Genomic DNA, 25,944 nt, shown 5'->3' with positions numbered 1-25,944 from the left:
GCGGCCGCGCGGGACCCTCTCCCCTCCAGCCTCGTCCGCCTGCCCAAGACGAGCCCTGCAGGTACTGAGTGGGATGGGCAGGGGCACCCAGGGCGGCATGTCCCGGAGTGAGATGCGGTTTGGGGCAGGGGCTAGGAGGGTTTCCGTGGGGTCCGCAACCCAGGGGATACGGCGACGGGGGCAATGTGTGTATGTGCACTGCCCGAGTGAGTAAAGATTCACGGACCCCCATCCTGGAGGGGGAGGGTACTGGGTTCACTTTGGCGGGGGCAGAGCAGTGAGTCTCCAAACTCCATAGATACGGTGGGGGAGCTCTCGGGGTGGAGGCAGTGACCCAGGACTGACTTGGTAATGGGAGGAAGGAGACCCTCACCACTGGCCCCTGTATCCAGCCATTAGGGGCAGCACGGCAGGGGTCGGAAAGCCGGGTCCCCCAGCTCTCCCTGGACAGAGGTCGGGTACCCAGCACAGTGCACTGCTTGGGCTGTCCTGGAGGGTGGGGCCACACATGTGAGCGCTGAAGGCTGGGGGTGAGCCAGAGATGCTGATGGAGATGCATCAGAGTGGAGGGCACTGGGGACAGCAGGCTAGGGCAGGCTAATTGCACCCTGTTGGCTGCTGGCAGGTTCCTGACGGGTGGTGATGGGGGGAATGCCTAAGGGATGGGGCAGTCAGCCAACGACTTGCTGCACCCACTGTCGGGCAGCCCATGGGGTGGAAGGACGAACAGATCCTGTCCACCCTGCAGAGCTAGGGCCCCAAGAGTGCTGGTGGAGGTGTGTCCTAGGGTCCTACCCCACCCTCCGCAGGGACACACAACCCACAATTCACCCACATATCCTGGAAGGTTCTACCATGTGCTGCTCTGGCCATGGTTCCTGGGAGCAGTGGGGTGGGCATTTGCCCCAAGGAGGCTCTGCCTTGGAGACTGATGGGCAGGGGTCACGTTCTCCTGGTCCAGCTCTGAAGGACAGATCACGGTGTTCGGTAGTGTCACCACAACAGGCGTACCCATGGCTGAGTGCTAAGCATTTTCCACATGAGATCTCACTCCATTGTGGCCACCGACCCTGCTGGGATGGCACCGAGACACCCCTTTACTAAAGAGGTAGATGAGGAAGTGGCAGTGACTTCGTCCTGGCTGGGACACCCAAAGGTCCCTCTGCAATCGACCCATCATTTGTAAAAGAGTTCACTCGAGGGCCTTTCGGGTCTGGCCATTTTCTTTCTCTTCCTGTTGGGTGGGACAGTTCGGAGGAGTCAGCCTCCTTGCTCCCTGCTCTCTGCACACCTTCCCCCACTCCTCAAGAGCCCTCCTGGGTCCCCCCGGCCCTGCTCGGCCTACAGGTTTCCCACAGCATCTCGTGGGATGGTACACGAAGGCGGGGTTTTGCTCATCCCCTCACCCCAGCATTCAAGGAACAGAGGTCTTGTGCCCCAGACATGTTAGACAATTTGGGGAATTCCAGGAACCCTCAAAACCAAATGCAACCCATAGGATGTTTGTTGCTTTTTAGAGGAACTCCTTGGAGAACCCAGGGCCTTCACCCAGAAAAACACACCCTTTCATGGACATCCAAACCTTGGCTGGGGTTTCACAGGGACTTCTGGTTCTTTGGGAAATCTCTGAGGGTCCCGGGGACCCCAGCTTTAGGCCCAGGTTGCATTGAGGGAGGGGAAGGTGAATCTGGGGAGGGGTGTGGTCTCTTGTCCCCACGGCCCTATGGTCCCACCCAGTCTTTAGAAACGGGCTGCCCCCTTCTCCTGAGGGATTGCAGGCAGGCCACTCTGTCCTTCCATTTCCTATGAGGTCGTGGGAGGGGTGGGACAGTCACCATGCCTGTGTCCTGAGCTCTGTGGCCCCTCAAGGACAGGGCCAGGCTGGCTCCCTTTCCAAACAGCCGCTCATCAAGAGGGACCCAGGCAGATCCTGCCATCCACTGCCCCCAGACTGCACTAACTTAGTCCCTGCCTTTCCTGGCTGTGTGACCTTGGGCAAAGTGCTGAACCTCTCTGAACCTTGTCTCCCCTCTGTAGAATGGGAATAAGAATGCCACCTGCCTTGCTGAGTGGCAATAGGGATTAAATGTGGTAATTCTCATCAAGGTTTTGGCCCGCAATAAGCAATAGGTCCGCATTAACAACATGGGCACTAAGAAGGCCCTCCCAGAAGCCACCTGCCGCCTGTTCACATGCCCTACCCCACCCCCTCCCTGCCCAGGGCACGTTAGGACACGGCTGCCAGGCAAGGAGGAGCATGGTGGAAACACGGCTGAATTTGGCCTGTGTGTTGGGCGGCTGAGTCACATCCCCAAATTGCATCTTCATCGGTGCATTTTGGAAGGTCGTTTGCACCGCTCCCACCTGCTTCCAGTCCTGACTGCCAGGCCACCACCTCTCCTGCCTTTGCTCCCAAAGCCCTGGGCAGGGACCTTCTGCACCTTCAGGAGGGAAGATGGGAGGGGTGCCTGAGGTTTCCTTGTGTCTTGGGCGAGGGCAGGGTCTGGGGCCGCTGTGTGTGTCCTGGTGGCAAGCTCTTAGCCCTGCCTAGCAGCTGACAGCCCTTCAGGTGGCAAGCAGGGGCTCTAGCCCAGAGGAGAGTGGCACCTGAGTGCTTGTGAGGACGAAGAGAGAGATCAGGGCCAAGGTCAGCCTTATAAACTGTGAAGTGCTGGGCCTGCAGGAGATCAGCCCATATAATCTGCGATGTCCTGGGACCACATGGGGCCAGCTCTTATAAACTGTGAAGCGTCAGGTCACAGGTGGCCACAGCCTGGTTGGTGAGATGGATGGAAGTGGGACACATTCTAAGACTCATGTTTCTTGTGTTCCTATCGTGTGCTGGCACCCTCTTCTGGGGACATGTAGTGAGTGGGACAGATACTGCCTGGGGCGGGGCGCGGACACAGGCACAGGTGGTTCTGCAATGCATGCGGTGGTGCCCTGGCCAAGGTCACCCATGTCCCGCCTGACAACATGGCTCATCTTGGCGTGTCCTGATGTGACACTTTCTGAGCCTGTCACCCCCAGGAACATGGCTTCAGGGCCAGGGAGGTGTCCTGTCTGTGCACGCAGCCCCCTCTCCCGGGCCCCCAGCACATGCCAGCTTGGCCTTTTCCAAGGGGACAACACTTGGCCCACAGCCCACCACTGCGTGGTTTCTTGGGAGAATCCCACAAGGCAGCCTGGTCCAGAATCTGCCTTATAAGGAGATGGTCCCTTCACCACATGGTACCTCAGTTTCCCCATCCGTACAACTGGCCAAATCCCAAGACCCTCTTCTTGGGGGTGTTGTGAGGATTAAGGAGAAAAATCTATGCGAAGGACAGAGCCTGGCGTGTAGTAGGTGTTCAGTAAACGCAGGCTGTGGTGGCAGCAGCGGGTGCCTGCAGGGGTGGGGAGGGAGAGAGTGAGCTGGGGGGGGGGGCGCGTGGCAGGGGAGGATCTGGCAAGTTGGGACCCAGGAGATCGGACTCCAGGCAGCCTCATCATGTGTGTGTCATCGTCTTCAAGGTCCTTGCTCTTTCATGTGACACCATGGGACATTGCCCTGTGCAGGAGCAGGGGGCAGATCAGACAGTCTCCTCCTTGGTAGCCAGTTTCCTTGGTGGGGAAACTGAGTCTGGCCTGAGGTCACAGGACCGGGCCAAGCACGTCTCCCAAGACCCTGTAGAATCAATTCTGGGATCTTAGAGTTAAATCCTGGATTGCTGCTTTGGTCCTGCAATGAGTTTGGAGATCACGGACCTCCCTCCATCTAAGCAGGAGGGAGCTGAGGGTCTCATAGCCACAGCCATGGTCCCCAATTTCCCCCTGGCCGTATCCCGTGACTATGTAAGTGTGTTCAGGCCTTTGGACAGCTCTACGGGAGGAACTGGAGTAGAGTGAGATTAATTTGTCCAAGAGCCTGAAGGTCAGAAGGAGACAAGCCTGGATTGGAACCACCTCCCAGCTGCTCATTTACACGGCCTCTAGTCCTCCCAGGCAAACCAGCCAGCAGATTCCATCTTGAGGCATTCAGAAGTGTTTATTGAATGCCATCTGTGTGCTAGGCATTGTTCTAGGTACCTGGAGACACAGAAAAGTCAGTGGGCAAAGGTCTGGTAGGAGGGTGTTCCAGGCACAGGGCACAGCAGGTGCAAAGGCCCTGAGGCAGGACCAAGCTTGCTGGGATCTGGTAATGGGGAGGCCACCGTGGCTGGAAGGGAGTGACTCTGGGGAAAGTGAGAAGGATAAGGTGGGTGGGAGCCAGACCACGGAGGCCTCCTGGACACAGTGAGAAGTTGAGTTTTTATGCAATGGCACTGGAGAGCCATGGGGAGGTTTGGAGCAGGGGAGGGACATAGGCTGACTTGCAGATTTCTGGAGTGGCCAATCCATGTGTCAGCCGCAATCGGTTCCTGGCCTCTTCAGCCTCAGAATGTGCTGGGGTGGGGTCTGTAGCCCTCTGGTCAGTTGCTGAGGCCCTGACATGACCGTGTCCCCCATGCCCTGCAGGTCAGTGCGGGAGCCCAGTTGCTGAGCCATGCCGGGCCCCGGATGGCCGGCAGCAAGCCCAACCCCAGCACCCACATAGTCATGAACAGCCACAGACACAATGGCTTCGGGGGACGGCCACTGGGTGGCGGGCTGGGTGCCCTGGGCCGAGACCCTCTGGACCCCGAGGCCGGCCACCCGCCGCAGCCTCCAAATGGCCCAGGCATCCAGGTGGTGGTAGCCAAGAGTGAGCCGGCCCAGCCCTCACCCGGCAGCCCCCGGGGGCAGCCCCAGGACCAGGAAGAAGAGGAAGATGATGAGGAGGATGAGGCGGGTAGGCAGAGGGGCTCAGGGAAGCCCCCCAGCGTTGGCCACCGTCTGGGCCACCGGCGGGCGCTCTTTGAGAAGCGGAAGCGTCTCAGTGACTACGCTCTCATCTTCGGCATGTTCGGCATTGTTGTCATGGTGACGGAGACGGAGCTGTCCTGGGGGGTCTACAGCAAGGTAGGCGTGGCCCTTGCCCCTGGCACCCCAGGGAGGCCCTTTTGGTCCCACTGGGCTCCCCGAGACTCCTTGGGCACGGGGTGGGGGGCCACATCAGCCCTAGGAGAGGGAGGGGGGTGGGGGATGCTGAGGGGTCCCTGGAGGTGGGAAGGTGGGGGGCCCTGGGCCTCCTGTTGTGTCCACCCCGTGGGGGCAGCAGGTAGGCCCAGAAGGCTCCAGCCCATTCCCTCTGCCCTGCAACAAGGGGCTGCACCTTGGCTGAAGGTGGGGATGGGGCTGCCTCCCAAGGTCAAGGTGGGGGGAGGGATGGGGGAGCCTCAGAGAAGGGCTGCGCCGAGTAGCAGGGAAAGAGCTTTCCCTTTTTCAAGAGCGGTCAGGACCAGGTTACATGGGTCCCCAAGTGGATGTGAGGACAGAGGGAGATGAGAGCCATGTCAGCCTGTAAACTGGGAAGTGCTACGTCTGCATGAGGTCAGTTTTTGTAAACTGTAAAGTGCTGTACCCATGTGAAGCCAGGCCTTATAAGCTGAAGTGCTGGGCCCACCTTGCTCTCAGCCCAGGCCTAAGGAGTAAGGACCAGAGCTTCACTTTCTGAGTGAAGCCACCAGGTGGGGGGTCAGGAGGGCTGCCTGCCCTGACAGCGTCTGTCCTGCCCTCTCTCTTTGTCCAGGAGTCCCTGTACTCATTTGCACTCAAATGCCTCATCAGCCTCTCCACGGTCATCCTGCTGGGCCTGGTCGTCCTCTACCACGCCCGGGAGATCCAGGTCAGTGCCCAGTGGGGTTGGGGCAGCTCCCCTCCCCCCAGCCACCTGGGACCCCAGCCCACCTGGGACCCCAGCCCTCTAAGACATAAAAGGATCAGTAGCCTCTTTATAGTAAAAAAAAAAAAAAAAGGACTTCTGTGGAGACACACTGTTTAGATCACTCTAAATTTCCTTGGAATGCATATCTTCATTTTAATTTTCATTGATTCTTTGGTAAAGAAGACCAACAGTGAAGGAGCAGGAGGTGGGCTGGGGTTCTGGTGCACGTGGGTTGTTTTCACAGCCCTGGGTCTTCTGAGGTTTTGCAGCCATGGGGTCCAGTGTTTGTAGCACCAGGTTCCTTTTCCTAGTCCATCGGACCCTGTGTTTGAAAGATTTATCATGTGCCAGAGAGTTTATTCTCCTATTTCAGGGGTTGATCAAAACCTGGTCAGGCTCCTGGAGAGCCCAGTTCAGGGCTTGTCAGGCAGGCATTACCACAGCAGGCTGGCACCAAGGCCTGGGGACACCAAAAGGTGTCAGATGTGGCTCTTTAGTCTGGCCTTTGACCCCTGACCTCAAGGAGCCACAGTATGGCAGGAGATGGGTGTAGGAAAATCCTACCTGGGTCACACTGTATGCAGACCTGTCAGGGGACACCCAGGGTCTGGCACACAGGAGGGGTCCTTGCTCTGGCTGGGGGTTGGGGGGGGCGGACAGTGACCCCTGAACTAAAGGAAGCAGTTCTGAAGATACAGCTGTGGACAACAGTCTGGCAGTTCCTTAAACAGATAAACATGGAGTTACCATATGACCCAGCAATCCCCCTCCTAGTTACACACCCAAGAGAAACAACAACCTACATCCACACAAAAACTTGTACACGTATGTTCATAGCAGCATTATTCACAATCGCCAAAAAGTGGAAACAACCCAAATGTCCACTGACTGATGTATGGATAAACAGAATGTGGTCCATCCGTACAATGGAATACTATTCAGCCAAATGAAAAAAGAATGAAGCGCTGTGTGTTTGTAGCACCACAACTGAGTGGCTGAAACAACAGGAATGTATTCTCTCACAGTTCTGGAGGCTGGAAGTCCAAGATCAGGTGCTGGCAGGGTTGGTTTCTCCTGAGGCTCTCTCCTTGGCTTGCAGACAGCCACCTTCTCATTGTGTCCTCACATGGCCTTTGCTCTGTGCTCACACATCCCTGGTATCTCTTCCTCTTCTTATAAAATGACACCAGTCCTGTAGGATTGGGACCCCACTCCTATAACCTCATTTAATCTTAATTATGTCTTTAAAGGCCCTATTTCCAAATACAGTCATACTGGGGGCTAGGGCTTCAACGGATGAATTTTGAGGGGACAAAGTTCAGTCCATAACACTCCACCCTCTGGCCCACCTTGCAAATCCTTGTCCTTCTCCCATGCAAAATGCACTCATCCCATCCCAACAGCCCCCAAAGTCTTAACTCATTCCAGCGTCAACTCTAAGTCCAAAGTCTCATTTAAATATCATCTAAATCAGACATGGGTGAGATTCGAGGTACTGTTCCTCCTGAGACAAAATTTTCCTCCAACTGTGACCAGACAAGTTGTGTGCTTCCAAAATACAATGGTGGAATAAGCATAGGATAGACGTTCCTGTTCCAGAAGGGAGAAATATGAAAGAAGAAAGGGGTGACAGGTCCTACACTTCTCTCAGACCTAACCAGGCAAATTCCGTTAGATTTGAAGACTGGAGAATGATCTTCCTCGGCTCAACGCCCCACCTTCCAGGCCCACTGTGGTGGCAGCATTGCCTCGTCGGCCCTGAGTGGTGGCCTTTTGTGACTGCCTTCTTTCACTCAGCTTAATGTTTTCAAGGTTCATCCACATTGTAGCATGTGTCAATGCTTCATTCCTCTTTATGGCTGAGTAATGTTGCATTGTGTGGAAGGAACACATTTTGTTTATCCATTCATCCTTTGATGGACACTTGGGTTGTTTCCACTTTGGGTGCCTGTGAACACTGCTGCTGTGATTGCGTGCACACAAGGACGTGTTGGAACGACTGTTTTCATCTCTCTCGCCTATATACCTATGAATGAGATGGCTGGGTCATTGGTAACTCTGTGTTTGACTTTTGGGGGAACATCTGTGCCACGTTTAGCTTGAATTGTGGCCGACCCTGAGAACTAGGGAGTTTTGCCTTTGAGGCCATATTTCTTGTAAAAGCCGACGGGGTTTTCGGCTGGGATCTTGCTCCGGGGCCTGGTCTCGTGTCCGAGGCCCACCTCATCCCGCCCGCCTGACCTCCGCAGCTGTTCATGGTGGACAACGGGGCAGACGACTGGCGCATCGCCATGACGTGCGAGCGCGTCTTCCTCATCTCCCTGGAGCTGGCTGTGTGCGCCATCCACCCGGTGCCCGGCCACTACCGCTTCACGTGGACAGCGCGGCTAGCCTTCACGTACGCGCCGGCAGCAGCCGAGGCCGACGTGGACGTGCTGCTGTCTGTGCCCATGTTCCTGCGTCTCTACCTGCTGGGCCGCGTCATGCTGCTGCACAGCAGGATCTTCACGGACGCCTCCAGCCGCAGCATCGGCGCCCTCAACAAGATCACCTTCAACACGCGCTTCGTCATGAAGACACTCATGACCATCTGCCCGGGCACCGTGCTCCTTGTCTTCAGCATCTCCTCCTGGATCATTGCCGCCTGGACCGTGCGGGTCTGTGAGAGGTGCGCCCCTGACCCCCTGACCCCCTGACCCCTGATCCCAGTGACCCTCATGCCCACCCACGACTTTAGTGACCCCGGGGCTCTCCCAGCCATCACTCTGTCCCCATGACTTCTGACCCTGGTGAACCCCATGCCTGCCCATGACTTCAGACATCCAAGGCCTCCCCCCAGCCATCACTCCATCCCCATGATTCTGACCCTGGTGACACCCCGCCCCCCATACCCAGTTCCTGGCCTCAGTGACAGTCAATGGCCTCAGTGACAGTCCCTCAAGTGCAGCTCCCTCATCCCTGGGACTCCAGCCCTGTGTCCCCACTCCCCTCCAGCCCCTACCCCGCACCCCTCTAGGACCCCATCCCTCTTCCTCCTCCTCCTCCCCCAGGGGCCCCTCCACTGGCCCAACCTCTGGCCCAGGGTGGCGGAGGCAGCAGGAACAGGGACCCCCCCATCCACCTATCCCCCCCCACACAATTTAACCTGCTCTCCTTCTCCCCTCTGCCCGCCCCACCGGACTGTAGGGAAAACATGTGAGTCCTACCCTCAGCCGAGCTATGTGTGCAGAGCTGCCAGCTGCCCTGCCCGCCAGGAATTTAAGATCAGCTGCCACCAGGGGAGGGAGTGGGGAGGTGAGGCGGGTGGCTGGGACCTGCCCAGAGCCCACAGGGCCCTGGGGAGAGCCTGTCCCAGTGCAGCCAGGCACGTGGGTCTGGGGTCAAGCCCAGGGTAGCGGGAGGCAGGCCACTCTCGGGCTATGTGCACTTGGCATCCCTGGGGTCCTTGTCACCAAGGCGGGGGCAGTGGTGGGGAGAACGGGGGAGAAGAGCTTACTTAGCTCTGGTGCCTTGTCGGGGCAGCTGGCCCCAGGGGGCTCAGACAGCTCCTTCGGAGAGTTAACTGGGTCTGGGGTGAATGAGAAAACCGTCCAAGCTTTTAAGACCCCCGTAAGGGGTCTGTTCTGAACAGCCTTGGAAGGTGCAGGGCCATCAACCCGACTTATATATGAGGACACTGAGGCTCTGAGGGGCAAAGGGACATCCCTGAGGGCCTAATTCCTGATTGTCTCCAGGAACCCCCAGGGGTTCCAGGAGAAGGAGGGGCCCCACTGGACCTCTCAGGGCATGGGGGTGCCTTGTCTGGGAAGGGGTCTCTCCTGCCTTGTCCCTAGCTGGGGCTGGGACTGGGCTTCCGGGGAGGTTCCTGGGCTGGACCTGCCCCCAGATCCCCAGTCCTCACCCCTTCAAACGCCCCCTCCATGACCCCTGCCTCAGCCTGATGTCGGGCTGATGGGGGTGAGGGTCTAGCTCTTTCTGTCATCAAGGTTTACTGCCTGAGGATCACACAGGGGCTCCTTGGACCCCTCATGTGCCCCCGTGCCAGTTCCCACAGACCTCAGGACTGAGATCTGGGGAGTGGGAGAGGGTGCCTTGCATCAGGCATCCCTGGGGTCCAGGCTGGGTCACTGCAGGGGTGCCTGGGAAGGGTGGGGAATAGGGCAGGGCCCGGGGGGGGGCAGCCAATCCTAAATTCTGAGCCCTCTGACACTGCTTGATGCCCTCTCGCCTGCCTCGCTCCACCCCTGTGGCTCTGTCCCACCCCACCTCCTGCATGCCCCCCACTCCCTGGTCCTGGGTGGTCCTGTAGCACCCACCATAGCTCCAGCTGGACCTGGAGCCTCCCCCGATGGCTGATGGGTTCCCCACTCCTCCTGCCTCCTGGGTGTGGAGCCCTGGTCTCCTGAGAGGTGGAAGCTGGTGCAGCTTGGGGCTCACATGCCTCAGTGAAAGATGGGGTTCAGTCCCTGGTCCCCCCTGTCCAACAAGCAGCCTGAAAGTCCAGGCTGAAGGGGCCTGGAATGGCACCCGACCCTCCAGTGGGGCAGGGACTCTCAAAGCCCAGACCTGCTGGGAAGGCCTCCAACTCTCCTTCCCACCTTTTGGGTTTCCATCTCCTCCTTATCTTGAGCCCCTGACCCCAGCCCCGTCTGCCTGGAACAGACCTACCCGCCAGCTCCCCCTGCCCTGCCCCTGCGGCCTAGGAAGGAGGGGGTCAGCTGGAAAGGGCTTCCTGACCTCCCAGAGCTGGAGGGGCTTTGCAGGTAGGGGGCTGAGCTGGAGCAGAACCTTGAGCCATCCCCAGACCCAGAGAACCAACCCCTTAGCCCCCCAGCCTGGGCTGACCGTAGGTAGAACCAGTTCATAGCCTGTGTGGCCAGGGTCCCAGGCCTGGCTTTGACTGGGACAAAATCATGTCCTTGCAAAGCCTTGGGGTCTGTCCCCCTGAATAACAAAAGTTGAGTCCCAGACCTCTCCCCAGTGCCAAGCAAGCTGCCCCTTCCCTCCTGACTGCCAGGAGAACCCCAGGCCCGAGGTTGGGGCAACTGCCCTCCACGTATTGACTTCCCTAATACTCCCAAGCCCCAGGGTGTGGTCCTCCAGGCTCCTGACTCCCCGTAGAGTCCTCCTCTCTCCTTGGGACCTTGCTGGCTGGGGAAGTTCTTCCTGGTGTCTGACCTGAATCCTCGCCTCTACTTCCTGCCGCTTCTGGTGCCCGTGGCCACCCGTGTTCGCATCTGTCTGTGTGTCTGTCTTTGGGAGGGGGATTGTGTGCACATGCGTGAACACATGTGCATGCCCCCTCATGTGCGCACGCTCATGTGCGTCCCCCACATGTGGACCCCTTTCTGCCCAATAACCAGCAGCTTGGGGGTCAGGTGAAAGGAGAAGGTTGGAAGGGATGCTGGGGAGGAGTGGTTGCCCTCTGCCCTGTGGTACCCTCAGGAGGACCACAGGGCTGCCCCCGGCACTAACCATCCCCCCACCCTGCCCTATAGCGGTGCCCTGGACACTTTGAGCCTCCAGAGTGATCAGCTCCCTGCAGTCAAGGCCCCCATGCAGCCAGGTGGACCCAGGGCCCTGCCTTCCTGGGGGTGTGATGAAGGCAGAGGGACCAGTGTGGATTGACTGGGCCCTCCCTGGCTCCCCCCAACCCCCAGGTATCACGACAAGCAGGAAGTGACCAGCAACTTCCTGGGAGCCATGTGGCTCATCTCCATCACCTTCCTCTCCATCGGCTACGGCGACATGGTGCCCCACACCTACTGCGGGAAGGGCGTGTGCCTGCTCACTGGCATCATGGTAAGGGCAAGGGCCCTTAAACATCCCCACTGATGGGGAGCTCACGCCGTCTCAAGGTGGACCTGCTGAGAGTTCCTCCCTGTGTCAGCCCACCCCTCTGCCACCCTGCTCCTTCCCTCTGATGTGACACAGAAGACACCCTCAGGCTTCCCGGGGACATCTCCTCTTGGGTTCTTCCAGCCCTAGATATGTAGCTTCCACTGTATTCTCCAGTCCAGATGCTGTGGTCCACTCTGAACCAAGAGTCATTTTTGCCCCTTTATGCTCCGCAACCTGCTTAATTCACAGCCCTTGGATCCAGGGCAACGGGCCTGATGCTTCTGTGCCTCGGTTTCCACCACTCCCTCTGCTTGTTGCAAGGACTGAGTCCATTCATTTATGTGAAATGCCTAGAGCCATGAATGCCTCGGATACCCAGTCAATACCCTCTGAGCCCTGCCATCACAACCCAATTCTCCATCCTTCCCTGACTACCGGGGTGTCCTGAGCACCCCACTGAGCCCCTGGGGTGTAAGGTTTATCTCTTGTGACTCCTGTGGGCCCAGGCAGCACCCCTTCTTCCGTAAAGACTTCTCAAGTCTGCCTGCTTGTATGGGCAAACTTTGGCGTCTGGTGCCTTCTCTTTACCCTGATTTGATCATTAGGTTCCCTGCCCATCCCCTCCTTCTGGAACCTTCTTTCTCTCCAAGTTTCTTTCATCTCCACAAGTGCTTTTCCATGTTTTGAATTATGAATTGTTTGACGTACAGTAGCGAACTCCTCTCCCCTGCCCCCAGTTAGCATGTTCATTTTAATGCCAAAAACTCGGCCTCTGTGCACTGGTGCTGAATCAAATCTTGGAGTCAGAGTTTGGGGTGAAGTAGGAAAAAATAGCTGTATTGCTTTGCCAGGCAAAGGGGGACACAGCAGGCTCATGCCCCTCAAAACTGTGTGTCGCAACCCGGGAGGATTTGGTGAGGAGTTTTTGTTTGTTTGTTTGTTTTTTAAATTTATTTATTTATTTATTTTTGGCTGTCTTGGGTCTTCGTTTCTGTGCGAGGGCTTTCTCTAGTTGCGGCAAGCGGGGGCCACTCTTCATCGCGGTGCGCGGGCCTCTCACTATCGCGGCCTCTCTTGTTGCGGAGCACAGGCTCCAGACGCGCAAGCTCAGTAGTTGTGGCTCACGGGCCCAGTTGCTCTGCGGCATGTGGGATCTTCCCGGACCAGGGCTCGAACCCGTGTCCCCTGCATTGGCAGGCGGATTCTCAACCACTGCGCCACCAGGGAAGCCCTGGTGAGGACTTTTATACAATGGTTCATGGACGGAGCTGCTGATAAGGCTCAGAGTGTGTGCAGGGCCTGCATTCCTTTAATCTGGCCTCAGGTGATCTCTTGATGAGCTTCTGTGGTTCTTGAGGTTATCAAACTTATGACCTTCTCTCTGGAATGAAGACTGCTTCATCAAATAGTTCATCTTCCATTTGCTGGGGGCCTTAGTTCTGCAGAAGAGCTCAAAGATACTCTTACGTGTATCCCTTAAGGTGGAACCAGGACCCTGCCCCAAGGCTGCAGTATGGTTTCTTGGCTACTCCTCCCTTGTCTCTGCATCCCTTCCCTTCCCTTCCCTGATTAGCAACTGTTCGAAAGGCTTCTGTTGCCCAGGAGCCCCACAGGGTCCTGCTCGGTTTCAATTTGTGAAAAAAATCAATGAACACCCACAAGCCAAAGGAAGTCAACCAACCCGATTCCCCCCAGGGTCCGCCCCAGGCCACTTCCTTTTCTTCGTAGAGAGATGCTTTTGTTCTTGCAAAAGTACTATGCCATCCCCACCGTGGTTTCCTTTCCTCCTGCAGAGGGAAGGGCTGTCTTTCCATTGGCTCCTCCCAGCCCCCTTCACTGCATGTAGACTGACCCCGTTGTCACCATCTCCCGAGGCCCATGGCTCTCTCCCCCCTTCACCTCTTGTCCCCTCCTCTTTGGACACAAGCTGGGGGTCCACGTCCTCCTCCGGCCCCCACTGGGGCCTCGCTTCTCCTGGCCAAGCTGACCTAGACCCTCTCTCAGTTAAAAGGCATTATGCCTGTTTGCTTACATTATTTTTTGAGAGTGGAAGGGAAAAAAACTAAAGATCGGCCACAATCCACTCCCCTACCCCCACCCCCGGCAAATGAACTTTACAAACGAAAAAAGAAGAGCTCTCAGATAAGATGATGGCTTTAAACCCAGAAAACCTGCAGCGAAACAGAAAAGCCATGTTCTCTTCTCTGGGATGAGCCTCCTTCCAGAAAATTAGTGTTTACCCTGTGGCTCGTTCCAGGCCCTCGCCCCCGGCACATGCAGGAATGTTTACACCCAGGGATGTTTTTTGCTTTTCTCTGTCACCACACAGCCAGGTATCACACAAAGCTACACGTTGGTCTTTACGCTCTCTCTCTCTTTTTTTTTTTTTTGGCCACACCGCATGGCTTGTGGGATCTTAGTTCCCTGACCAAGGATCGAACCCGGGTCCTCGGCAGTGACAGCTCAGAGTCCTAACCACTGGGCCACCAGGGAATTCCCCACACATTGGTCTTTTAAGCCACTTTCTAATTCTTCTGTTAGACCTCTCCTCTTCTACCCTTGCCCAACTGTATCCCCTCCCAGTCACTGCCCCACGGACTCACCCCCTTCCAACAGCTTATAAAGCACACATTTGCTCATTCTTGAACTTCAGGGCATCCCAGCATGGCCTCCTCTGAACTCAGTGTCTTTTGCTGGACGTGGCATCCATGCTATTGGCTGATCCTTTTCCTGGAGGCATAGTATTCCACATGGAGGTTTCCAGTATGTTTCTTTGCCCCAGTTGACAGGGCTTTTCTTGAACACAGACTCCTGAGTCTTCCCAAGACCTTCGTCCTGGCCAGGAACGCGTGATGGGGTCTCCTCAGGGGGCGACTTTGTGCCCACCCTTCCGCATAAATGTTTCCTTCCAGCCGGAAGAAAAACTAGCCATTCCCCTGGCCCTCAGAGGCTGAGCCCAGGTCTCCTCCTTCCTTCCATCCTGTATGCAGTAGCTGCAGGAGGAAGCAGCAGGTGGATGAGGTGCCACAGACAGCCTCCAGCGCAGGTGGGGAGCCGCCTTCTGGCCCCCTCATTGGCCCCTGCCACCTGCTGCACACCACTCCTGGGGCTGATGACACCTGGATGTCCTGGGCTCCCCGGCTCCTGATACTCAGTGGCAGAAGGTCCCCCTTCCCTCCCTCCTTCTGCATCACTTTTCACTGCCCCCCACCCCTACCTCTCAGCCTTGCTCTCCCCCTCGGGTCCTCACTCCTGCCCTTTTGTCTCTCAAGTGGCCCCCAAGTGGGCAAGCAAATCCTCTCTGGCCTCCTTCCCTAGCCGGGGGACTGGCTGCCATTCAGAACATACTGGGGAGGGTGGTTGCTGGAGCAGGGAACCCATCACGGGGGAGATGTCCCCTCCCTTTACTTCCCCGCATCCTGGGACCAATACTTTGCCTCTTTCCTCCTGCAAATGCCCCACCGCAGGCAGCTGGCCTGACCCTTCTTTCTCGCCACCTTCTGACCCTACCAGCTGAATCCCCATTACTGGTCAGCAACATGTCAGCCGGGTCTCTGTCCCCATCATCCAGACCCCAAAGCCTGGATGGAAATGCTTCCGAATCCTCCCACCTCCGTGGGCCTCAGCCCCAGATGTACATGCAGATCCTGCCTGTTTCTTGTCCTTTCTCTTATCTCCGAGCCTCAATTTCCCCCTCTGCCCAATGGGGTTAAGAGTGGTCCTACCTCCCGCAGTTGTTGGGGATCAAATGAACTAATCTATGGCACAGGCTCCCTGGATGTTTGATGGATATTAAGCAAGTGGGGTTGGGAGTCAGTGAACTCAGAAGATGGGATTTGCCAACCCTGCAGGATTGGAGGGCAAATGTGAGGGGGAGGAACCAGGAGGGCTGCCTGGAGGAAGGAGGGTATCCTACTTGCAACCCATACGAGGTGGACCCTGACATGCCCCCTCACCCTCTTCATGCAGGGGGCTGGCTGCACGGCGCTCGTGGTGGCCGTGGTGGCCCGGAAGCTGGAGCTCACCAAGGCAGAGAAACACGTGCACAACTTCATGATGGACACTCAACTCACCAAGCGGGTAAGGACGCCAGCCCCATCACAGCCACCTCGCCTCCTGGTCCTCAAGGGCAGACCCTCCTCACCTTACTTCTGCACACGTGCCCATGGGTCATGCCATGCTGCCTGTGTGTGCCCAGACTGCCCTGGGCTGTGCCACCATGTGAGCACCCTTAAGCTGTGCACAGGTGTCCACTTCTGTGCCCAGTCACAGCCCAGTCACGGGCCCCTCAGCAAGAGGCAGGGATTCGTGGTGAGGCAGCCAGATGCAATTTATAAGCCGGATGAACTCAGCAGGTCAGCTTCTCTGTGTCTCTGTTTCCTCACATATAAAATGAGAGAGATACCGGCGTGTGTAGATTCACTGAGTTAACATTTGCAAGTTGTATAGAAAGGGTCTGGCCCATGGTGAGTGATGTGTGTTAGGCAGACACACGCGTGCACACACACACAGCACAGATGTGGATGTGTAAACATGGTCCTGACCTACAGTCCCAGGACCCCAGAGGGGCATTTTCAGGAGTTTCTGGAGGTTTCCAGAGCCTTCCATAGTTTTGTGCTACTCTAAGGAACTGTTCTTTCTCTGGCCTCAGGTAAAAAACGCCGCTGCTAACGTTCTCAGGGAGACGTGGCTCATCTACAAACACACCAGGCTGGTGAAAAAGCCAGACCACGCCCGGGTTCGGAAACACCAGCGTAAGTTCCTCCAAGCCATCCATCAGTAAGTCCAACACCTTTCCCACTTGCATTTCTGTGTCCACCTGGCACGGAGGCAGCCCTGGCCCTCGGGGAGGAGGCTGCAGACTAGGCCAGACAGCTCGTCATGGCCACATCATGGCCATTCCCATGCCAGGTGGTCAGTTGGTTGGGGCCTGCAGCTTCTGTGCTGGGTGGGATAGTGGGTTGGTCGGAGGGAGGCAGGTGATGGGCCCAGCACTTGTCCAGAACAGTCACCTCTGATAAATCATGCAAACCACCCAACATAGTGGCAGGTAGCATATTTTATTCTCTGGAATAGCCAAAATGACTTTCCCCTTGGACACTGAAGCAATTTCCCCTTTTTGCTTTGGCTTCCAGGAAGCTCAGAATTAAATCTGTGGCCTGATTCATGTGATCATGTGGGATAATTAGAGATTACTTAATTTTCTCTGTTGTCCCTTTTTCCTGAGAATTATTTAATCAAGTCGTTCTCATCTTGGCTGCTCATTGGAGTCACATGGGGGTGCTTTTTAAAATCCCACAGGCTGGGAATTCCCTGGTGGTCCAGTGGTTAGGACTCCACGCTTTCACTGCTGAGGGTGCTGGTTTGATCCCTGGTTGGGGAACTAAGATCTCGGAAGCCGCACAGAGTGGCTGAAAATTGAAAAAAATAAAATAAAATCCCATAGGCCATAGCCAACACCAGTTACAGTAGAGTCTGGGATACAACCTGAGCTCAAGTTTAAGTTCCTCAGGTGAGTCCAATGTGCAGCCAGAGTTGGCAGACTTTTTCTGTAAAGGGCCAGATATTAATTATTTCAGTCTTTGTGGGCCAAAATGTCTCTGTCACAGCTACTCTCAACTCTGCTGTTGTAGCAGGAAGACAGCAAGGATGAATGGGTGTAATTATGCTCTGATAAAGCTTTATTTTCCAAAGCAAACAGCTGTCCAGATTTGGCCTATAGACCATAGTATGCCAAGCACTGTCCACAAGAAATATGTGAGCCACATACATAATTTAAAAGTTTCTAGTAGCCACATTTTAAAAAGGTGAAAAGAAGTGAAATTAATTTTAATATATTTATTCAATCTAATATATCCAAAATATTATTATTTTAATATGTGATTAATATAAAGATCATTAATGAGGTATTTTAGAAAGTTTTTTATACTAAATCTTTGCAGTCTGGTATGTATTTTACACTTACAGCCTGTTTTTATTCAGACCAGCCACATTTCAATGCTCAGTAGCTATATATAGGATGTATGGGACAGTACACAGTCTAGAATTTAAACAGTTCCAAATCTTGTGGGATCAGGCACTCAAATATAAATTACAGTTGAGTCACGTAGTAGCTGATTTAAAATCGAAAAAAATGTGTTTTTAGGCACTTTTCAGAATGAGCCCATGCATTCCCAGCTCTTACATCCTGGAAAACCTCATTCACAATTGGGCTTCCCTAGGAAAATCAGATGGATCCCTGCCCCAAGAACTCTTAGGCCAGACGCAGGGGCTGATGAATCAGAAAGCGAGGCAAACAATGTTAGGGTCTGAACTAGTACAAAAGGAAGGCAACCAAGTCACCCATAGGGAACAGAGATGAGAGGCAGCACAGAGAACCCTGGTGTGAGCGGTAGAGCTAGGAAGCTTGTTGTGGGGAGACCCCAGGGTGTGGCTGGGGCAGTCAGCTCTGGGGCACAAGAGGGTAACAGAGTGTGACCATAGCGAGATCAGGCCATGGGAGAGGAAGCTCAGTCAGCTTGACTTTAATTTTTTAATCCTATTTAATAATTTTGCCTCTTTTAAAAGAATAGCTTTATTAAGGTATAATCGACATACACTCAACTGCAGCTATTTAGAGTGTACAGTTTGATCAGTGTTAACATATGTATACATCCATGAAACTAGCCCCACAGTCAAGATAATGAGCAGATTCATCACCCTAAAAGTCTCCTTGAGCCCCTATCATCCTTGTCTTTTAGCTAGAGAGTTTAGTCCATTTACATTTATTGTGTTTACTGTTATGATTGGATGAATTTCTCATGATAACAGTCCCTATTTCATGGGACTGTGGGGAGGTCTAAATGGAGTGATGTGCAGAAATGCCTGGCATAGTTCCTGGCATAGAGCAAGCACTCAGTAACACATGGTACCCCCAACCTCTGCTTCAACTGTCACCTATGAAGCAGGGAGAGGAGTTGGTACCCCACCTGCTTGACTTCACTGTGCCCAGGTGTTAGTCCTATTTCCTCATAAGACCCCAAGGCCCTCCTTGTTGACCCTTCAACAGTTGTTTACTGACCACTGGGTCCCAATCTAGTCTCTGCCACCTAACTGTGGGGCCTAAGCAAGTGACGACACTAGTCCAGGCTTCATTTTCTTATCTGTAAAGTGGAGACAATGGTGACATGCCTCTTCTCCAGGAATGGAGTGTGGATCAAACAATTGGGGTGCCCAGGTGATTTGCCTGCACCTGCCTGTCACACAGTATTTTCTGAAAATGGGAACTGTTATTGTTGCTGTTATTACCACCCTCGATATGTTCATTTGGTCATTCCACAAGCATTTCCTGCACCAGCTGGTGTGCCAGGCATGGGGGACACAGACATGGCTCTGCTCTGGACCTTGCCCCAAGGGATGTCCCAGAAGGTTCTTTGGGAGAAGTCGGAGGGTAGGAATTGAGGAGAGTTAGGTCTGTGGAGAAGGCACCTGCTCTGTGAGTTACCTGTGTCCCTTTGTTCTGGGGAAGGACTATCTCGCTCACCCTTAGGTCCCCCTGAACACCTCCAAAAAAATAGTGGCCTATGAGAACAGCTGATGAAATCAAGCAAGTTTGAACTAGGGCCTGAAGGGTGGATGGGATTTGGGTAGGAAACCGAGAGGTGGGCAGGCATACCAGGGAATGTGCACGGTTTGGGCAAAGGCGGGAGGTGGGAATGAGCACAGTGCCAGGGAGACCAGAGGTACCACCTACAGGTATGAGGGAGCCACGGCATCTTCTTGAGCTGGAGAGTCCCCATGATGGGAATGCAGTATGAGCAGCCAGTGAAAAGGAAACAGTGGTCTTGGAGAGGACAAACTGAGGAACACAGCATAGGTTTGGGAAGTGTACACATTTCCTAGGGCTACTTTAACAAAAGTACCACAAACTGGGAGGTTTAAAACAGAATTTATGATCTCACTGCTCTGGAGGCCAGAAGTCCAAAATCAAGGTGTCGGCAGAGCCGTTCTCCCTCTGAAGGCATTAGGGGAAGATCTGTTCCAGGCCTCTCTCCTAGCTTTTGGTAGCCTCAGATGCTCCTTGGCTTATAGAAGCATTGCTCCAATCCTCCATCTTCATATGATGTTGTCCCTGTGTCTTCACATTGTCCTCCCTCTGTATGTGTCTGTCCAAATTTCCCCCTTTTTATAAGGACACCAGTTATCTTAACCTAGTTAAATTTGGAAAGACCCTATTTCCAAAGAAGGTCACGTTCTGAGGTTCTGGGGGTTAGGACTTCAATATATCTTCTGGGGGGACACCATTCAACCTGTAACAGGAAGGTTCCAGAGGTGCCAAGAATGACTTGCCCAGGGCAGGCATGTCAGTGGCTCCTTAGCAAGCCTCCGCCAACTTCCAGGGCTATGGGTGTCTGTATCCACCTCCACTTCTCCAGACTGAGGGCTGGGTCCTCTCAGGGGTCCTGGCAACACCCAGCATGGGTGGGCCCCAAGGGGCCTCTCTGAGCATCTATCACATGTGGGTGAGGCCATGGGAGAGGGTTGAGTTTGGACTAGTGAGGAGGAAAGGAGAGTCCTACCTGGAAAGGTCTCCTTGGGCTGGTTTAGCTACAGAAGGGGTGGAGAGAAGGGGTGAGGACAACCCCCCCCAACCCCATAGGCAGCTGTCCAGGGGGCCAAGGTTTCAGAGGCTGAGTGGCAGACGCAGGTGCAAATCCTGCTAGGATGCCAATGGGCACTGGCTTTGCCCCTCTGAGCCTTGACTTCCCCTTCGGGAAATGGTATGGGCATAGTTTTCTGGACTAAATGCCACCTCCAGGGCCAGGAGCTTGGCACAGGCTGGCATACAGTGGGGCTGCAGGGCTGGAGGCAGCTGCATTTGCTGTGAGGCACTCCTGGAGGGAGGGGGCAGAGGGAAGATGCATCCCTGAGGGCTGGTACCACCCCCTCAGAGGCTGGACCTCTCCCTAGAGCAAGGGCAGCTGCCCCTCCGCCGTCCAGGGCCCCCAGCCTGGCCCTGGGGTGGCGCACGTGGGAGGGTTGGGCATGGGCTGCCCAGGTGTGCTGAGATTAAAATTGCCTTGTGGTTTCTCCCTGCTCCACCGGGTCCTGCCAGAGCTCAGAAGTAAGTCTCTTCCTGGGGGTTAGTGCATGTGGGCACTGTGGGTGGTGGCTGAACCGCCCTCCAGGCCCTGCTGTCCCCTGCATGCCAGGAGGGAACGGGCTGCAAGGGGGCTAACCTCCAACTTGCCCCTCATCCCCCACTGCATATCCCACAAGGTGACTCTGGGTGGGGTGGGTGCATGGAGGACCCCTGACCCCACTGCAGCCTCTGCACAACCCCACCTGCCCACCTGTCCCCCAGGCTCCGGAGTGTGAAGATTGAGCAAGGGAAGCTGAATGACCAGACCAACACGCTCGCAGACCTGGCCAAGGTGAGCAGGGCAGGGTGAGGTGGGGCAGCCCCCTGGGCCAGAAGGAGTTGGTTAGGCCCTCAGAGGAGGATGAGGGATGTTCAGTAAAGGACAAGGCCCAGCTCCTGCCAGGGTGGGAGGGACAGGGCTGGTGCCCATAGTATAGACAGGTGACCCAGGCAAGTGATGCAGGGCAGGCAGGGACCAGCCACCAGGGAATACGAGCCCTGTCTGCAGGGGTCCACTGTGACCAGAGGCTCCAGTTGTTAGAGTGATGCCAGAAATCTACATCTGTGTGTAAAATCTTTACTTTTTAACATTGGCAGCTATTTTATCAGCCTTTTTTTAAAAAAATTTCTTGGCCACGCCATGCGGCATGTGGGATCTTAGTTCCCTGACCAGGGTTCGAACACATGTCCCCTGCAGTGGAAGTGTGGAGTCTTAACCACTGGACCACCAGGGAAGTCCCAATTTTTGTCAGCTTTTTTTTTTTTTGGCAGCTATTTTACATTTTTAATTAATAGCTAATAAAAAGTTTTAATAAGAATATGTAATTAGTGGGCTAAATTGGTGAAGTGGTACTTTCGTATTTAGAAATGTCATCTACATACAAGCTCTAAAATCTAAGAGAAAAACAAATTTCTTTTGCTAGGGTTATAAGTTCAAATTATAGCATCAGGAGGAGAAAGCTTATTTGTATAGCAATTAAACATCTTTCAGGAAATTAAGGTTGATTGCAAGAGCTCTGTAAGATCGGTGTGTGTTATAAATGGATCTATTTGTTGGTTCTAATGTCAGGTCCCATCCAATTTCCCGCTTTTTATTCATCCATTAGAAGATATGTCAACTGACTCAACTTCAGTTGGGCAAGCTCTTAGAATATTTGTCACACTCTTCTGAACTCCCTTTTGCCCTTTCATAAATAGTTCATGTGTGAGCTTTGCTAATTGGCTCCATCTCCTAATCAATTAATCAATCTGAGCCTAATTTAATATTATCTTTAGAAAATGTTAAGTTCTCTCCTATTTTACTACTTATACTCATCACATTTTGGACTCGCTCTCTTCACCATTAGCAAGAGAATGCAATTTAATTAAATACTAATGGGGGACTTCCCTGGAGGTACAGTGGTTAGGACTCTGCGTTTCCACTGCAGGGGGCAGGGGTTCAATCCCTGGTTGGGGAACTAAGATCCCTCATGCTGCACAGAGTGGCCAAAAAAAAAAAATAATAATAATAATAATTTAATACTAACCTACATAAACTTAATTTGAAAGGGAACATTACAGAGGAAAAAACATATTCTAGAACCCTGAAGAAATAATTCAATCGTTAGTAGAGAGAACATAATCCTAAGAGCATGTAGAAATCCTTGGCCAACTAATTTGATGTCATATGAGATTATAGCTCCAAATACATATCGAATGCCTTTGAAAAATTCAGGTACTAGATATTATAGTTTGGATTATCCATATCACACTTCCTTCATTAGTACAGATGATTAAAATGTGAATTTATGAAAGTTATTTAAACCTTATAATTACAGCAGTATACTCCTCTCAAAATACATTTAATGAAGGCTTCTTCGAAGTGAGTCTTTCACTGGATTGGATTATAGGGTTTCTAATTTTTTTTAATTTAACGAGGTTAAAATGTTTTCCAATATTAAATTTTAATGCTTTCCAAGGTTGCTGATTTAATTTGTATCTCTCCAACAAAAACAAAATGTATATTCTAATAAAAATTTAAACCTCAGAGAGGGCCAAAAAAGAACCATCCAAGGGCTGGATGCCTCCAGATGTTACTCTCTGGCCCGGGGGACTTTGTGACCCCTTGAGGCGGGCTGGGGTGAGGGTCTGCGGCCCTACGGGGGTGGGGGGCGGGCAGAGGCATTTGTTCGTCCTCGGATGGGGTTGGCCTACCAGTTACAGGAAAGGGTGGAAGGCACGGCTCAGGTAAAGGCTTGCGGACCGGAAGGGAGAGGCTGCAGGTACAGTGCGGAAAGAAGGAGCTGTGGGGTGGATGACCTGGCTCCCTCCCACAGATCGAGAGGTTGGGGTGGGGTATGGTGTGGCACAGAACCTTCAGCCCTCGCATCTGAGGCCCAGTACGGGCGGTGAGCTGCGGTCCGTCTGGGGGTCTAGCCTGCGCGGAGCTGGGCTGAGACTCGGAACGGTGGTCTAGCGCCACCTGGTGGCTAGAGCGGCATTTGCACCTAGGGCCGTTCTGCGTGTCCCGCCTACCCCCTGCAACTCCCGGGCCCATCTGGACTGTGGCAGAACCAGCCCCTGCTTGCTGGGTTGTGGGGAGCCGTCGAGGTGGCAGGGATGCCCCACCACCTGCTGTAATGTAATTATTGTGGCTGTCGTGTTGCCCGGTCTGTGATAGGGTCAGATTCTTGGGGTGGTCACCTCTCCCCCCACCCCAGACTTCTATCCCCTCCCCAGTCGAATGTGGAAAGCAGGGGATAGTTCACAACCGAGCCTCCTCCCCCTCGACCGTGTCCCCAGCCTGGAGCAGCACCAGTCCAGAATCACCCAAGACCACCCTCTGGCTTTACAGGCCATGCGGCTAGTTCATCCCCTCATGGCAACTCTGGTCACATCCGCTGGGCCCCAAGACCTCCCTTGACCTTCCCCTGGACTGCTGGCCCCGAGCCTGGCACTCAAGACCTGTGTCTCCGCTCCCCTCGCCTATTCTCCCACCGCTCCCTGGGGCCTAGCAAGATACCTTCAGCTGGGTTGGGGGTGCGCTCACAGTTGCTCCTCACTTGGGTCCCGTTAGTGGGCCCCCACCCAACCGGGGCTGGTCTGCCATCTCTCTGCAACCACCCCTCCCTCTCTCTCACCTGGCCTCTCCTCTCTCCCACCCTCCCTGTCTCTGACAGACCCAGAATGTCATGTACAACCTCATGTCCGAGCTGCACGCCCAGCACGAGGAGCTTGAGGCCCGCCTGGCTGCCCTTGAAAGCCGCCTGGATGCATTGGGCGCCTCCCTGCAGGCCTTGCCGGGCCTCATCGCCCAAGCCATACGCCCGCCTCCACCACCCCTGCCTCCCCGGCCTGGCTCCGGCCCACTGGACCAGGTGGCTCGGAGTCCCCCACACCGACGGCCACCCACGGCCCCTTCAGACTGCGGGTGACGGCTCTGCCTGCCACCAGACTCCTCAATCTTGGCCATCGTGTGGCCGCCACCTCCACGCCACCCAAGAAGCCCTGTACAGTGGCGCCTCTTGGAGTTCAAGGAGCTGAAACCGAGTTGGGCTGATTGGACTGGGGCCCGTCAGACTGTCCGGGCAGAGGGCAGGGCCGTACGGCAGGCAAGGGCAGGGGCGAGCCACCACCGGCTTCCTCCCTGATTGGAGCTGGGAGAGCCCGGAGCTTCCTCTGGTCCTCTGCCACCCCCAACCCCTGGCTCTCCCCAGGCTCCCGGTGGGTGCGGAGCAGCCAGGAGAGGGGTCCTTGCCAGTTCCAAATAAAGCAGGACCCACCCACTTGCTGCCTGTTGTGCGTGGCTGAGGGACACTCATAATCACAACATGGGAAGTAGATACCCGGCCCTGGGGTTCCAGACCGGATGTGGGGTCAAGGTGAGCCCATCCCCATCCTAGGCAGGTTGTCTCCCGGGCCTGAACTCAATCAGAGACACCTCCCTGAGGACGTCTGCGCCAGTCCCACCTGACACCGATTGAGGGACCCTGCAGAGAGCATGGCCCAGCCCTGGCCTGCAGGAGGCAGCGGAGAATCAGGACATCCTTCCAGCTGGCTTTGCTGGAGCACCCACTAGGGGCCAGCGGAGCTGTGGGTCATGGTCCAGTGGGGGAAGTGACATGAGTGAGGAGGGCCATTAAGTCTTAGGTGGACATGGATTGAGCACCTGCTGTATACAGGCAATGTAATGTAAATTTTCACACTGACTCTTCACCAGAACCTGACCAGGGTAGGACAGGGAGACTCAGAGAAGTCAAGCCACCTGCCTGGGGCTACAGAGTGAGGAGGGGTGAGCCAGGATTTAAACTCAGGGGTCCATAGGCCAAAGGGAAGAATGGACTTGGTGGAGGGCACTCCATGGGGAGGGGAGTGGTGTGATCCTGGGGTTTGAGGGGCCCCTCTGGGGCAGGATGGAGGGGAAGGTTCTAGACATAAGTAGAATCAAAAGGAGTGCTGGAGTCAGGTGGGGGCGGCAGGCAGATGCTGGGCCCTGGGTGGAGAGGGAGGCTAATCTGGGTCCAGCTGAGAGCCCAGGCTCTGGCAGCCTCTGATAAGGCGATGGGCCACCTGGCTGGAAGTGATAGGTGGGGCACAAGAGCAAGAAGGGTCTGGGGAGGTGTCAGTGGGCTGTGGTCAGACGTGAGTTCGAGTCCTGACTCTGACACCGGTGGATGCCCCTAGGCAGTGGCTGCCCCTCTGGGGGCCTCAGTTTCCTCTTCTGTAAGATCGGATGCCGAAAATAGGGCACGGTTCTCACCCTTGGGAGCACCCAGTCTGACGGAGGAGGCGTAGTAAACACACAGCAGTCACAAACACAGCGACCAGAGCCGTAAAGAAATAAGTCCAGAGCATGACTCTAGTGACATTTGGGCGTGGGTGGGTGGGAGAGCAGATCTGGGGAAGGGCGTTCCTAGCAGCGACAGCCAGTGCAAAGGCCAAGAAGCAAGACCCGAGCTTGGTGTGTTTGCGGAACAACCAGATGGAGGCTGGGGCGGCGCCTGGTCCAAGGGTGCCGTGTAGTGGACGAATGAGTCCACAAGGCAGCCCGGTGGCTGCCTCCGCTCCGCGCCAGCCACAACCGCCCCAGCCCGCCTCTGACTCAAAAACACAGGGCCCGCCCCGCCCTGGGGGTAGCAAAGTCAGCCGCGCGGACACGCGGGCGGCACGTCCCCGGAGGCTCGAGCGCGTCACGGGGCTGACGCGGAGGACCAGGAAG

At 55.1% G+C, this 25,944-nt stretch overlaps 1 protein-coding gene across 3 annotated transcripts; it reads left to right on the top strand.

Moving 5' to 3' along the window:
• KCNN1 (potassium calcium-activated channel subfamily N member 1) lies at nt 1-24,468 on the top strand. 3 transcript variants are annotated; one of them, XM_061188636.1, is made up of 11 exons: nt 25-61; nt 4,498-4,980; nt 5,651-5,746; nt 8,035-8,453; nt 8,972-8,980; nt 11,446-11,587; nt 15,596-15,706; nt 16,278-16,405; nt 20,721-20,729; nt 20,970-21,039; nt 23,906-24,468. In XM_061188636.1, the coding sequence occupies exons 2-11, from the start codon at nt 4,540-4,542 to the stop codon at nt 24,158-24,160; spliced, it is 1,680 nt and encodes a 559-aa protein (XP_061044619.1). In that variant the 5' UTR covers nt 25-61; nt 4,498-4,539; the 3' UTR covers nt 24,161-24,468. The 3 variants fall into 3 exon arrangements, with proteins under 3 accessions (XP_061044618.1, XP_061044619.1, XP_061044620.1); XM_061188635.1 differs by lacking the exons at nt 8,972-8,980; nt 20,721-20,729 and having other exon boundaries at nt 1-61; XM_061188637.1 differs by lacking the exons at nt 8,972-8,980; nt 20,721-20,729; nt 23,906-24,468 and having other exon boundaries at nt 16,278-16,380; nt 20,970-21,033.
• Nucleotides 24,469-25,944: the final 1,476 nt, after the last annotated feature.

Source organism: Eubalaena glacialis, chromosome 4, assembly GCF_028564815.1.
Source record: "Eubalaena glacialis isolate mEubGla1 chromosome 4, mEubGla1.1.hap2.+ XY, whole genome shotgun sequence".
Classification (NCBI taxonomy): Eukaryota; Metazoa; Chordata; class Mammalia; order Artiodactyla; family Balaenidae; genus Eubalaena; species Eubalaena glacialis.
Note: the sequence above shows the minus strand (reverse complement) of the source record. Positions and strands in the feature narration are given on the sequence as shown.